At 38.1% G+C, this 16,113-nt stretch overlaps 1 protein-coding gene across 4 annotated transcripts in view; it reads right to left on the bottom strand.

Moving 5' to 3' along the window:
* Positions 1 to 16,113, bottom strand: part of UNC80 (unc-80 homolog, NALCN channel complex subunit) — a 227,977-nt gene that overhangs the window by 153,354 nt on the left and 58,510 nt on the right. For 3 of the 4 annotated variants that reach the window (XM_046019112.1, XM_046019110.1, XM_046019111.1), the window contains exons 14-18: positions 12,863 to 13,009; positions 8,443 to 8,590; positions 6,306 to 6,454; positions 3,966 to 4,132; positions 3,124 to 3,222 (exon numbers count right to left, since the gene is read on the bottom strand). In XM_046019112.1, coding sequence (XP_045875068.1) covers positions 3,124 to 3,222; positions 3,966 to 4,132; positions 6,306 to 6,454; positions 8,443 to 8,590; positions 12,863 to 13,009 — 710 coding nt within the window. The remainder of the gene's footprint in view (positions 1 to 3,123; positions 3,223 to 3,965; positions 4,133 to 6,305; positions 6,455 to 8,442; positions 8,591 to 12,862; positions 13,010 to 16,113) is intronic. The other variant, XM_046019113.1, reaches the window with a different exon arrangement.

Here is a 16,113-nt window from a genome sequence, read left to right as displayed (position 1 = left end):
TGGAAGCAATCTAATTTTAAACTCCAGAGAAACAGATAAATTTTAGAACTTCTATCTGATGGCATATTCCATAGTCATTAAAATCCTATTTTAGAAGACGACTGATATGGGAAATGTCAAAGGTATATAGCAAAGTTAGAAAGCAGTTAATCAATGGGTGAAATAGGATAACTTCATGTTAAATAAACAAAGTACACACATAAGCATGTGTCTGTGAGTTTGCTTGTACACATGCTCAAAATTGTACCCAGCACACCAGAAATTTATGGCGGTTATCTCCAATTGATAGTATTTAGATTTAAAAATGATTTTTCTTTGTTGTTCTGTTTTGCTACATTTGCCAACTTCAGCAACATATACCACTTTAGAAATAAATGAAACAAGATGGGATTGGGAGGGAGACAAACCATAAATGACTCTTAATCTCACAAAACAAACTGGGGGTTGCTGGGCGAAGGTGGGATTGGGAGAGGGGGAGGGGGCTATGGACATTGGGGAGGGTAAGTGCTATCGTGAGTGCTGTGAAGTGTGTAAACCTGGCGATTCACAGACCTGTACCCCTGGGGATAAAAATACATCATATGTTTAATAAAAAAAAAAAAGAAATTTGGAAGGGGAGGCGAACCATAAGAGACTATGGACTCTGAAAAACAACCTGAGAGTTTTGAAGGGTCAGGGGTGGGAGGTTGGGGGAACAGGTGGTGGGTAATGGGGAGGGCACGTTTTGCATGGAGCACTGGGTGTTGTGCAAAAAGAATGAATACTGTTATGCTGAAAAAATAAATAAAATGGGAAAAAAAAAGAAATAACAGTAAGTTCTTAAATATATGTAACCTAATTGAAATAACAAAAAAAAAAAAAGAAATTTGGGGGAAAAAGGTCACAGAAGATACTTAGTAATATGTGATGAAATTTGTTCATGAAATTTTAGGTAATGATTGGTCTATAGGCTTTGGGATTGAATCCAGACGCTCCTCAAAATTCAACAGTACTGTGTAAAGCAATCATTTTCTAGAGATATTTATATGAAGTTTCAAATTTTACCTCTCGGAATCTCATTAGAGCACTAAATACATTTTATCCTTGTTTCAAACCAGAACATTCTGTTTATCATATATGGTATGAATTTGTTAGTTTAAATCAGTGTTTCAGGATTTGACTTCTCAGTTGTTTTATTTTTTTTATCAAATGATCACAGTGTATGAAACATTTCTTGCCTTTGGGGAATGTGGGACACAATGATGGGGATATGACCATATGGTCTATGTGGTATGACATTTCCATAAGATGTTACATTAACTTTGTCCAGTGGGCATGTATCGATAATGAGTTTCAGAGAATGAACATATAAAACTGATTTTAAATTTAGTTAGTATGACTTTTATTTAAGGAGGAAGAAGGAGAAGAGAAGGGTCTGAAAGGGAGGGAAGGGCAGGAGGCAGAGAGGATAAAGGAGGAACCAGGATCGTCCACCTACCTTTCTTCAGTCCTAAACAGGGTATTGGCATGCTCATCTCCTAGGCCTACTCCGATCAGGGAAAAGTTCTATATTTAACATTCCATGACATCCCTCCAAGTGGAAATTTTTATGTAGAAGTATATTAAAACATGTATCTTCTTTCAAGGGTAAAGAACAGACCCACGCTAAGTGCTGCGATATCAGGCAGTGTTCACAGAACACTGAAGAAAAAGAATATTTTGCAATCTGGAAAATGAGATCACCTATGCAGAGGGTTTTATTTTTAAAATCCAGTTAACTTAGTAGATCATTCTCATTGAACATATTAGCTTGATAGTTGCTAGTACTATTTTGGGGTGGAGGAAGCCCTCTCTCCTTTTTCTGCTCATACCCCGTATGTAAAGATTTTTAATTAGTCTTGTGGCTATTCAGCTACAGAGCTTTTCCTTTTACAATAAATCTTTTCATTTAGAGCTTATGTTTGACTTTTTACTATGTCCTTAAAGACTTCTTGGAACGTCACATTTAAGAAAGGAAGTTAAAGGAAACAAAAAATTTCACAATTCTATCCTTTCATTGATTGTCTGCCATTCATTCATTCATTCATTTATGAAATAGACATTAAGTGTTTACTATGGGGGCCAAGTTATAATGGGGTTATAATGGTAAGCAAAAACTCACGTGGTCCTAGACTCATAGAGTTGATTTATCTTTCCTTTACTTTTTTCCATGCACTTAGAGACAGTCTCTAAGATTTTGAAGGGCTACAAGAACTATGCAGGCTTTGGTTCTTTCAAGGTTTTCCTTACTTGATGTGAATTACCAAGGTCCTATTTGATGATGGTGATTTCCTTGACTATAGAGAGGATATACCTTAAACATAGAATACCCTGAAGAATTTCTGATAATCATTCTGTAATCATTTCATAGTAACCAAGGTTTAGGGAAGTAAAATTGTGTATCTTAAATGATGTTCATATTTTAAATACTGATCACACTGTTTGTGAGTAAATAGTTCTCTAAAAGAAGAATGAAGACAAATGAGCCTTGCTATACGTTTAGTGCCTACAGTAATTCTCTCGTTTTCTGGAGGCACTAATTTTAAGACGCTTTTGACTTTGGCATTATAAAAAGTGGAGATAAACACTTTCTGGAACACTGGTATGGATCTCAGGAGAAGACCAAGGTGAAATGGAATAGAGTCTATGTTTTAGCTAAATCTGAGCACAAGAGTTTATTCTACTTTTTTTGGAAAACCTTCATCGAGCACATTGACGGCCATTAATACATCTAAATAACAAAAGTTATAAGTGATTGTATGCAGGAAAGTAGATGACACCTCCTCCCCACCCCCACCCCCCCCCACCCCCGGTACACATGCTATTTCTCATGATTTACCTGCAGGAGTATGCACAAGAAGCAGAAGTGGAGTAAAGACTGGAAATGGGAAATGCTGTTAAGGAAGTTTCCCATAAGCATGAGTTTGGTTATTTATGATTTGGATCTGTAGAGTTTAGTGGCTTTGGGAATGAAAAGTAAAGGGCAGAAGCAAGGCAAAGTTTAAAGAAAATGACAAGCAAACAAACAGCAGTTGGGAAAACTGAATTTCTTACAGTGAGAAGTGCTCAGCCCACAGCACTGGAGAGAAAATCAGTGCTACTTACTGCTCTGGAGTCTGTGAGGGGCGACCAGACATGAAGCTTCGACATTCCTCAGGAGCAGAGGACCCCTGGCCTTTATCCACAATGCTTCCCGCCTCTGACCTATGCAAATGGGCAGTCCACCAATCAAACAGAGCAGGACACCACTCCTCAATACTTGATATACTTCATAAAGCAAAACACTCCATTATCGACAACATATATTGCTTGCAAACCCTATGCCATCATGAGTCTGTACCGTATGAAATTTATATCTACCATTTGATTCATGATCTAGCTGCTTTATTGTCTAAGACCACCACCATCAATGCAGAGTCATTAACTACAAGCAGAATTTTAAATTTAGGAGTTTCTTTTAATCTCAGTAAGTGGCATGTTGTATGGAACGGGCATACAATAAATTTATATTTACTAGAATGAAAAACAACAGGGCACTGCTTAGCAATTTGTATTTTTCCATGTTTAAAATATTACTTACTGAAAAGGAGACTATGGTATCAATAATTGCTTTTCCTCTCTGGACAAAAATGTAAATTATCTATGGAGAAGACTAACACACAGATAACATTTCACCATATTGTTGAGATCTATGAAGTAAAGGTCAAGTGTATGCAAGCCCGAGATCAACTGAGCTTTGATTTATAGAGAGGCAGGATATATTTGATAGTAAACACATCCTTTTTCTAAGCTGCAGCTGTACGGTCACCAGATACTATTGATACAAGATAGTTCCACCAGCCCTGCACTAGAGTCACACACCATCCTCGGGACCACATGGACAGTAAAAACAATTACATTCTACGGACATAAGGCCAACGCAAATATTTATAGCTTAAGTTTCTAACCTTTTACTGCCTGCAGTCTTAGATTCTGATTCATTCTCCTCCATCTTTTTCCCTGGAGCCAACTTCTCAGCACTGTCAAGCAAAGCACTGAGGGCCACTCTTCTGAAGACATTTCCATGAGCTTCTTTGATAAATTGGACCAGCTGACGAATGTCACAATACAGCCCCTGTTTGGATGCAAGAAGGAAAGTAAGGGGAAAGTTGTGTGATTAAACAGTTTTCATAGGAAGAGAGGAAGAAAGTAATTCCCTAGGCTTAGATCAGCATTAGAATCATAAAAGGAAGACATTTTACTACAGTGAAACAGATGGTACCCAGTCTCTCTCCATTGTTCCTATGGCAACATTACCAAGAACCTTGCCTGTCATCTTTAGTATGAAAAAGGATGGTTACCATGTTCCATATTCAGAAAGTTGGCTGTATCATTAGAAAGACATCAATTTACACTTTAAACCACTGGATTCCCAAGCTTTAATTTTCTCTATTATGACTTCTGAAGAGATGCCTGCAAAAAAAAGGCAATCAGAAGTTTGTTTAGACTAGAGATTTCAGTCCCTCTTTAGCTTCTCCAAATTTTCTGTATCACTGTGATAAAATACGCTAAGTCCTCTAGACACTTCTAACAGAGCCTGATATTCAAGGACAGTGTACTTTTCCTGACATATTTAACAAATGCATATGTCGAAGCCCATTTGAACATGAACTTGACTATGAAGTAAAGATGATGCAGGGCTATTAAAACCAATATATTGATGAACCCACAGTTAAAAATATGCATAGGACCTTTTTTCTTGAGATATTAACCTTTTCACTCAGCATTTCCTCCTCTCTCTTCAAGAAGGTGGTTACTGTATTCTTTGCCTTAGGAAAGGTTCATGGCAAAGCAAGACACAGAAGCCTAAGAAACACTTACCTTGATAGCTTTGGTTTTCAAAACCTAAGACCACTGGAACAATCATGCCAATGAGCCTTAAAAATCAGAAGGAACAGTAACTGAGGAAAACATGGAAAGAGAGTTTTTTCGGTCCTCTGGGCAGAAAGATCTTGTGCTGTCATTGTATTCTTTGATAGCTTCCCCGTAGAAGGGACAAGACACCAATAAACAAGGGTTCCAAATTCACCTGAGTGCCCAACCCTAAGCACACAGCAGAGAGCAGTATGTGAAATCATAGGTACAGACTGATGGTTGAGATCCATGGAGTTCTCGGATCCTAGGTCCTACCAAAGACTGGGGATCCTTGCACCACTCTGTGAAGTAAAGAAACCCCAAAATGTTGGGATTCAACTTTCCGCCATTCTGGTGGAATGGGAGTTCCAAGTCAAAACCAAGATGATTTAAAGAAAATTTAAAAATACAATTATTTTATCTATATATGATTTTGCAGACTAAAATGTATAAAAAGTGCTCACATGATTTATAATAAACTCTTCAAAGTATTTCTTGCCATGAAAAATTAACTGCATGGATGGTGTCCACATTTTTCTTAAACTCTAAGAATTTCGCTGAGGGGGGTTTGACAGCTAGCAAAATTCAATTCCCTTTGGTTTAGGGTTTAAGTTTATCTCAAGTTATGTGAATAGTCTCAATGGCTAAAAAGCTTAAAATAATTCCCTGATTTAGGTAGATTAGCAGATAGTGTCAATATGTATAAATATGCTGATTTCTACGTAAAAAGTCCCAACATGTAACAATTGGTAAGATAGTGAAATGTAAGTCCTTTACTCCCCAGAGAGAACTGAATTCATCTATTTGTATGGATTCATTAGCCTTTTTCATATCCACTTTTTGTATCCCAAACCACAATTTCCTTGGCAGCAATTAAACACTAACATGTTATAGCCCCGTTCTCTCACACTTCTTGTGGCTTTAGTGGTTTAATTAACACAGTCATTTATGATGAGAGAGTAACTAAAAAATTGCAATGTTCTATAAAAGAAAACAAAACTAATTTCAGCAGCATATTCACATTAATTTTTTAAAGTATAGTTTCAAAAATGGTTGGTTTAATATTCTTTAATATTTCATGAGCTAATAGGCTGTGTTGAGCACCTCTTTCCCTTTAAACACTTGAAGTACCTTTCAACTATCTCAGCAACCATCACGGAACTTATGAAGTGGAAGAGGAAGATATGTCAATTTTCAAGTAATTTAATGAGTAACAAGGAGAAATGTGTTACTGAGGCTCTACCATGAGTTACTGGTCACTTTGGGAAAACAGAGATTTTAACTTTAAGATGCAGACTTTTAGACTTCAACTTGTCGTTCTCAGGGCCACGACTGAGAATTTTCTTAGAGTGGAGACCAAGAACTCCTGTGGGAAGAAGAGGTGAACTTCTCACCAGATTCTCAGGGCTGTGCAATTCATGCGTGGTTGAAGCGCAGCGAGTGATAAGGGACTTAAACATGGCGCTGACGATGATGCCTTCCACATTTTGAGCTGTGGATTTGTTGTCCACCGTGGTGAAGTTATTTCCAAACCCAGCCTTGTCTGGAATGCAAAGGCACCAATTCAAGGCAATGTTTCCATTAAATTACACAGATTAAGGAAGTAATGAAATACATAGCACCCAGGAACTAGTGAAGGGCTACATGAAATACAGAAATAAAAGATTAAAGATACCCCTAGGTTTAACATCTTTATGCAGACGTGGAGATAAACAACTCATAGTCTCCCTCAGAGTCTTTACTAGGATATAGTCCACCATGTTGTGGAATGTTTCTATTGATAATCTAAGCAAAGTTATTAACCCCTCATTGGAGAGAGAATTTATTTGATTCAGCCTTTCTGGGGGTGAGGAATGCTGGCTTCTCAGTGGAAATCCTTCAGTCATTCAGAAGTAGGGGTGAGGTCAACCAGGTGAACAGGGCAGGGGGAGGCAGAGGTGGTGAGGAGACCTTGGTGGGGGGGGGGGGGGAGGTTCGCATGGGCACTGGCAATGAAAAGGAGACTAAGTCCTGCCAAGAGCTGCATAGAATTTCCATCAGCTTCTTGCTCCAAGACTCTGTAGATATATGGAGAATGAAAAACTACAACCTCTCTTAGAGCCACTTCCTTATGACTCATTGAAATGTGAAATGCCAATGAACTGAGGCCATCACTCTTTGGTAGCATTTTTTGCCCGTTTTTCACATATCCACAGACATTTTGTAGGGGACACATGAGATATTCCAGAGCCTTGCCAGAAGATTTCTAATGACTGTGAGCCACCAATGGACTGTAGGGTCAAGGTGTATGCATCTCCAAAACAAATCAGATAAGGACCTGTGTGTTTGGTTGGCTGATTCACCGTGAGCCACTTCTCAAGAGTCCCAGGGGGGATTTGTCACCTTGAAGTAATACACTTTGTCACCAACCTTTCACGGTCTGTGTCAGCTGGCAGGGGATTATCCCTAGGTTTTACATCGTAGAAAGAAATCTTTTGGTCTACGCTTGTAGTTTCTATCTCAGCTAGCTTAAAAAAAGAGAAAAATAGGAATTTCTCTTACAGTATCTCAACTATAATTCTCACTTTATTATTTTTTACAATTTATAATGTGCTCAGCTTAAAACTTCTTTGAGGATATAGATTATTCTAGGGGCTCTATAAAGGAACAATATTTTTAAAATGAGGTCACCAAACAATAAAGCCTGGGATACAAATAGGGAAATTGGTTCCAAATTCATCAAATAGATCTTCATTATAAATTAATCAACTCTCATACATGTATCATATAAACCACAAAAGGCTATATACTAAGACATTATTTCTTCCCAGGCTCTAATTAAAATGTATATATTACTCAACTCAGGCTTCATATAGCATTTTCATTTCATTACTCTATTTGCATTTGAGTGATATTGAAGGTGTTTTGTTTATTATTAAGGCAATTGGTGTTCACTGGCCCCTTACACTACAGGTCTCTTTGGTGGGGTTTTCTTAAGGCCATGAAGTATAAAATGGTGTGTGGGGCTATCTATATATCCATTTGCCTGTTTTTAAAAAAATTCAGTATATATGTAGGTATAGATGAGTGTATCAAAATTATACTACCATTATGTTTATATATGTCTTTCTTTTTCCTATTTTATTTTGTGAAAAAAATCTCCAAGTACTGTGCCTGGCATATAATAAGTACTCATATTTGTATATACTCCCTCGTTCCTTGATTTCTGCCTCAATTGTCATATAACAGAAAGTCGTGTGAAAGAGAGAGGAGTGCCGTGAGTGATGGCTTGAAGTGCTAGCTGTGAGGATGCCCCAACGTTACCAAATCCCTTTTGCTGAGGAACGTTGTCATCACAAAGCTTCCAAAAACGTGTCATCAAAGACGATGTGCAAGCTTCTCTTACTGATACTTTATTACACACACACACACACACACACACTCACACATCTCTCCCTCTAAATTCTATCCCCGCATATTCAGGGTACTTCTGAGACTCTACCTGCATCACTCACAGCGATCTCTCCTGGAACATGGCACAGCTTTACTTACTGTCAGTGACTGGCTCCATACAAAATCCTAGCAAAGCATGCAAGAAGTCCACTACATTATTGAGAGAGTCCTTGTTCACATAGTCCCTCATGGTTTGTCGGAATTGCATCTTATCTAGCTTGTATAGCTTAGTGAGGCAGTTCTGGGCCTGCAATGGAGGAAGAAAAGTGAAAAAGTCACAGGTACCAGCTTAAGCTAGGGATACCATTAGTCTGAGACAGAAGCCTGCAGAAGGCAAAGGCTTCCATCCATCCCTGCTGGCTGGTGCAGGCCAACCCTGCTAGTCCCTCTTGTCTGAGCAAGAGAGGGGCAGAGATAAGCTGAGCAGTATGAAGGACTTTACTTTGAGAAGGGCTGCTCCAAGTAAAACCCAAGGCTAATGTCTAATGCTGGTGCCAAAAAAAAAACAAAAAAAAACAAAAAACCAAAAACAAAAAACAACCCTCAGTCTTTTCACCAAGATCAAGATTTTAAGATCTCAATGAAGAAAAGCTCAAAGTGTCAAAAATTAGGCAGGTTACAGAATTGGTCAGCCAGGTTTGAAAAACCTCAAAGGCTTTGTGTAATGGGAAGAAGCATGCCACTCCTATGTTCAGCAACTTTGAACTTAAGTAGATTTAATGAGGGGGTGGTGAGAGGGACGTAGGAAGTGGGTATCCAGTGTCCTCTTATCTGGGTAGGAGGGGAAGATCCTTGAAGCAGGGAGGAGGCATAAAATACAAGCAGGTCTAGTTTGTTTATTTATGTGTCTGTATTTGAATGTGAGAGTTTGATATTTAAATAGAAATTAGCCTTATAGATGTGAAAACCAAGCAACCATTGGCTAGACCCTAATACTCACAATTACATTGCATATGATCCAGAAAATAATTCTGCCATTTGGCAAAGGGAAGGGGAATAATTCCACAACAATCCCATAATGATCAGAACAAATGAAGGCACGGTCATTGGCTGCAGAAGGTCACAGACAGAAAATGCGGATACTATCTGGTGTCAGTCAAAGCCTTCCAGCCTTCTCCTACTATGAAGAGAAAAACCACATGTGTACAGTGCCTTGCTGTTAAAACACGTTTCTTGCTTGTAAGGACATAACATTTGACTTTCACAACTCGTGATTTGATGAGCATCTAACACTATAGTGGAGGAAGCTGGGGCTCACAGAAGTCAAGGATTTTGTCCAAGTTGACACAGTTCACAGCAGAGTCAAAATTAGGAGTCAGAGTCTTGCCCTTTACTGAGGTTATTTCTCTTATGATACAGTAGTCCTATGAAGAATCCAGATAATGGTTAGGGCAAACATTACTTAGGTACCACCCACTTTCTGAAAGAACTTATGATTATGGATGCATGAATAGAGATTAGTTGCTCTCTTGAAGAAACATTCTGTGTAAGAGATATAAGGAAGTCCATGACAAAGGAATGAAATGGGGAAATAACAGAAGACTCTAAGCTGAAGGAAAAGGCTAAGGAAAGGGAGGTGTTTGGGTGAGGACCACCTTAATTGAGGATGGAAAACTTTGGACAACTAGGCACAATCTTGAAAGTCAGATTGGAGAAAGCAATCCCTAAGAATTCAGACTTACAAGGTAGGGTCTTATTGGTTTCCCAGAAGAAAAGTTAAGTTACTACTTTAAGAAATCAAGGCCCAGAGAAAGATTCTGGAAAAGTCTGAAAAGAAATAGAAGGATTTTCAAAGGCCAAAACCTGGAATTAGCAATAAATTTCTTGGTATGACCTTGCTGTGATCCCCCCATCTGTGTCCCAAAGTCGGGTGAATTGATAATTGTTTTCATTCTCCCTTTACTAGTTCCTAGAATAATGAGAAAATAAGTGTTTTTATTCCAGAGAGGTTATTGGTTGCTAGATCTTAGTCAACCTCATTTTTTCCCTTACAAAATAAACGCTGCTTGCTGTAAAATTATGTTTTCAAAGTATTTACTTAAAATATTTCCTGCATGGGAGGACATTGGGAGATGGAGAGGAGAAGGAAGTTAAGGGAAATTGGAAGGGGAGGCGAACCATAAGAGACTATGGACCCTGAAAAACAACCTGAGGGTTTTGAAGGGGCGGGGGGTGGGAGGTTGGGGGAACCAGGTGGTGGGGAATAGGGAGGGCACGTATTGCATGGAGCACTGGGTGTGGTGCAAAAACAATGAATACTGTTACGCTGAAAAAAAAAATAAATGAAAAAAAATATTTCCCGCATGAAGTAGTATTTAATTATTATCCCATAAAGAATTTGCAAAGATCTTCATTGTTACACTTACAAAAAAATTTAAACTTCTGAGTTGGAAAGTCTTGAAGCACAAATTATCTGATCTTCTCTACAAAATATACCAAAGGCAGCATAGTTTCTAATCCACCCGTTAGAGGCTATTAGAATGTCTGAATGAGTTCCATGGGAAGTTTAAGCAAGAATCAAATCGGACTATCGAACCTTAAGCATTTTGATTCTCAATGAATATTCTAAACTTCTCCAAGAGATATAAAGCTGTCAGAGTGAATTTCCTTTCAATAGTTTGGGACTACCTGCAAATGATTAAGCTAAAAAAACACATGCCAGAATTATTAAGCATTTTGATGTATATCATTAAAGTTATCTTCTAGTTCTTTCTTCTTTCCTTCCTCCCTCCCTCCCTCCCTCCGTGTTTTTTTCTCTCTTTCTTTCTTTCTTTCTTCCTTAAAGAAATATAGAGGCCCTGATCTGGTAGAAGAAATACTCCTAACATCTTAAAAGTTAAGTAACTTCTGAAAATGCAATGTTTTAGAAATTTGTAAAGAACCAGCTTCTTGAAATAGACTTTTCCAGGGATAATGTCTCACATTTGTATCTCTTGGACAATGTGTTTGCTGAGCAAGGAGAGGCAAAGTTAGTCCCTATAATGAATATTAAGCTGGGCTACAAGAGAATGGAAGAGTTGCCCTCTAAGTCAGGAAAGCTGAGAAGGCAGGTAAAAAACTGTCTGGACAGCCTGATGGGAAATGTTCAGTAGTCTCATGAGGAAAGCATAGTGGACTACTAAGCAGCAAGTGATCTCTCAAGTGACTTCTGATCACCTGTCCTATTTTCTCTAAGTCTAGAAAGAAAGGTTCTGGTGTCCGAGCCAGTTTATACCTCCAAGTAAAGCATGACACTTATTATATTTAATGTGCCATTTCATGGAATTGGTCTTCTGTATGAGGAGTGATAATAACCATGAAGGCATTTATTCATACTGTGATAGAATTAAAAATCAAACAACAAAAATCACATACACATGCTCAAAGATGGGGCTGATTTCAGCTGTCTATTGCCTTATTATTATTGTTATTTTGATTTTTACATTTTGAGCCTCAAAATCTAGATCTTGGTAAAAGTTGTCATGCTTCGGAATTTAGAAGTTAATTACTGTGACTACAACCCCCCATATACAAACAACCAATGAATATAATACAACATAAAGCATATAAAAGAAAGAGACAGGAATGGATAGATGGATAGATGGGTAGATGACAGAGGAAGAAAGAAACCCAGCATGCTAGTTCTGTGTGAACATTCATGACAAAAACTAATACCAAGAAAAAAATGGGTTGGCATTAGATGTTGACATGATCCTAAAACTCTGCCGTCATATGCCAAAGAGTTTCCTAGACTCAAATTTGCATAAAGCCCTTATTTTCAGGAGGACATTTTCTTACAATTTCAATTCAAATGTATGTACGAGGCAACTGTCCCAGCTTGGACTTGCTATGGAGGTGGGTTATTGCTCAAGGGTGAAGGGAAAAGTAGCCATCAGCTGAGGCACGTGAAAACGAGCAAAAGTAAGATCATATTCCATGACAGAATTATGCTTTGCAAGCCCAAGTGCAGAGTTTCAAGTTTCACACAGTTCAAAGGGACATGATCTCAAATATGAAGGAGTCAAGGTTCATTCTCAAACAAAGCAGCCAGAACATGACGGGCTACTTTTATAGTCCTGTTTTGTCCCAATAAGGGCCATTTTCCACACCTATGTAAGAATGACAAATTGAGTCCTAAACTTTGACCCCATTCTTTAACATAAAATATGTTTCTATTGTACCCAGGCAAATGATCAAAAAGTCATTCGTCACAGCCCCTCAGAGGCTCCTTAAATACATTAATCTTTGCCAATGTCTTGTAAACTTTAATTCACACATTCCAATTATACACCCTTTCACCAACTGGGAGTTGGCCTGCTCTAGGCAGAAGGCAGAAGTGTTTTCCTAATTATGCTTTCCTAGGCCTGGGTTTTTGAAGTCTTGAGATATGTCGTGGGAATCTTCCCACTCTGAATCATCATTAATCATTACTATGAAATGCAATATTTTTCAGGGAACACTGACCCTCATTGTCAAAGGACTCATTTTTAAATTGGAGGCAGGGAAGGAGAGGAAATGGAATCTACTGTAATTCTCTTACATTCTCTCGGAATACCTGGTGTCTCAGACGATCTCCAGAGAGCCCTCGATGTCCTTCTCCGCAACCATAGGCACATCCCAAAGACTTCACTATTTTAATGAGCATGGTCAGAGCAAGCCTATGGTTGCTTACAGGTGTACTTTCATCCTAGAAAAGTCACAAAGCCCTTTTGGTACTGACATTCCATTTTGTGATTTTGTGATTAAACTGAGTTTTATATGTTTTATGGTGAGCACGTACAACTTGAAAAACAGAATTGTCAAGGGCTCAACAAGCACGTTAACCTTTCTAAAATCCAGATTGCCTTTTAAAAGAAAGAAAGATGTGCATTTTGATCACCCTCTAGTGCTAAAGGATATATATGTAGACCTCTTGATTAGAAAGCATGCTTACTGTAGCCTTTGCAGACCATTAGAACCACCTAGAGAGACAATGGGGACTATCAGTGATGAAGGCAAATAGATTTTCCCAGAAGCCACCCTCATCATCAGATTTCTAATAGTACCACCAGGCAACGATTATTGCTAAATTTCTGGAACTGATAAAAGTCTGGAACTTTGAAATCACATGGCAACTTCTGACATTTTTAAAGGACTTTCTAATTTTGTATTTTCACTGTATTGTAATACTCACGCAGCAGCAAAGTGAGAATATAAAGAAATTTGTCAACATTCAGCTTGTTTCTTCCTTTGTGGGTAAATAGGAAGCTTTCCTGAGATGAGCAATTAGAATGGTTATCATCCTCTCTTTTGCCCCATTTAATCCTTGCTGTTAGTGAAGGACACAGCTTCCAGAAAAATGAACTTCTGTGAATTATCTCCAAAGAGGCAGAAGGATCCTAATAATTTCCCTTTCTATATTGGTTTACTGTGCAGGACAAAGGAAATAATGGATAAGCATTGCTCTGTAAATGGTGAAGTGGTTTTCCATTGTCATGTGGAACAGGTGGCTAAGCAAACGGTATCACACCCTGAAAGTACTCCATTGTGGGTAGGGAGTGAAAGAGATGGTGTTACCAAGACATCATGGGTGATATGGAAAGGTAGACTCTCCTCCCCTAAAGTTATGCAGTCGATCCACCTTTTCTAATCTACAGCCTCATGTAGTGGATGCAGTGCTGAGATGCCCCCTGCAAAACTGAGCATTCTCTGAGCCTGGAAGTGTTGCTGGCTGACAGCTCTCTACTGAGATCCTAACTGGCCACTGCTTTTAGCTAAAGGAGAGTTGCCTCACCTAAGGTTAATGCTCTTCCTGGTAGCAATTTGCTTCCAATGGCTGGTCAAAGGCATAATGCAGGTTTAGGAGTATAAATGTGGGCTCCTTTTCTCTACCTGGAGATTACTTTTGAGGAGTCATCCTTGCTTTAGAGCTCTCTGTGTGATGAGCTGAAGTCTGTTACAACTACATTGCAGTTCAACTTCTCTCTCTACCTCATCCTGTCTTCTTTTACGACCTCACAGATGTTGATCCTGAGAGGCCACCTCAGGAAACTTCCTGCACCCACATCTCCACATCTCAGTTCATTTCCTGGGCACTCTATATATCAGACGGTTGCAAATGGAAGACTGAGAAATTATCAATAGACACTTACTAACTTATTTATCATATATACAGCAATTCAGAAATGTTTTAGCTTGGATTCACATCTTAGCTCCATAACCTTGGGCCAGCCACGTAACCACTGTGTGCCCTACAAAATGGGAATCATAATAATCTATACATATTTTATATTTATTTTATATGTATTTATATGTATTATATACATAATTATATATATATTTATATTTCTAGGCGTGGGACACTGCTCCTTTGTGACTACTTTGTGCAAATTAGAAAAGGCATTCCTGTGGGTAGGTGAGTTAGAAAAAGATGAGCCCTTTTAGTAGATGTATCTCTTGGTTGAACAGCTCAGTGAGCAGAGTATAGACTGGATCTCAGTCCTTCCTGACTCAGCCTTAGCCACGAGCCCTTGTGTGGTGCACCAATTGCACAGCTAAAGGCAGTAAGTAGTGCCTCAGAAAAGTTCACCCTGGGTAGGTCATGATTTGGAAGATAGGTTTACACCCATTTTTAGATTACTATATGTTCCTTAAAAAAAAAAAAAAATCCCTAGCTCCAAAAGCTCTTAGTAAATATCTATTCAGGTTTGGTTTTCTTTACACCTTCAGATGTCCTTAGGATTTAGGTTCTTCTTACAGGAGACATTCAGAAAAATGTACCAAGCTACAGACAGAAATCAGGACAGATATTAAATAACATTTCAAGCTCTCAGTATTAGTTAGTAACATATATAGAAATAGAATTAGATATTCCTTTCTGAATTAATAAATTCCCCATGCTTCTGGTATTACTACATTGTAAAATTAGATAAACTCTCAGATTCCACTGAACATAACAGAGATTTAGGGCAGAAGAGACCTGTGTGAATCAGAAATACATGTACTTAACTTATGGTTAGGTTTTATTTTATAAATTATTTGTTTTACAAAGAGTATTTTTTTCCAGAACTATGAAACATTGATTACTTGGTGGTTGTTTTGAAGACTACATATCTGACTTCAAAAAATTCCATCTAACCAAGAGTGTTAACTTTTGTCCAAATACTGTTTACATTATCAAGAAACTAGGATACTAACTAGATTTTAAATTGGCAAGAGACTTGCAAGTCTACAAAAAGAAATCATATGCAGATACCAATTGGGTAAAATTTTAGAACTAAAAGTAAAAATATAACACTAATAATGGACCTCAGAAATTCTTAGAATACATAACAAAGCCCTCTTTAATTTATTTGCACTAAGCTTTAATAATAAAAACCTATCAAAATTTCACAACTCTTATTTTTTTCTTTCTGTTTTCCCTTGAATATTATATTGGATAAAATACCATCTATTATCTCTTTGAGTAGCCAGCTTATATTGATAGATAAAACATGGACACTTAGCAAGAGTGAGATCCAAGGATTTTCAGATTATCCTCAGCAATGTATGAAGAGGTAAGAAGTTGGCAACCTTAAGTACTGGAAGATACTGTCAGAATTAGAAAATACACTCAGGATGCTTGGGTATCTCAGTCAGTTAAGGGTCTGCATTTGGTTCAGATCATGATCCCAGAGTGCTGGTATCAAGTCCCCATCAGACTCCTGCTTGACATTCAAGCAGTGTTAGAGCTAATTTCCTGGTCATGTTATTTCTTTAGGGTAGTATCTCAGTTATACTATATGACCATCACTCACAGTCTGTCAAGAATAC

Source organism: Meles meles, chromosome 9 (assembly GCF_922984935.1).
Source record: "Meles meles chromosome 9, mMelMel3.1 paternal haplotype, whole genome shotgun sequence".
NCBI lineage: Eukaryota > Metazoa > Chordata > Mammalia > Carnivora > Mustelidae > Meles > Meles meles.
Note: the sequence above shows the minus strand (reverse complement) of the source record. Positions and strands in the feature narration are given on the sequence as shown.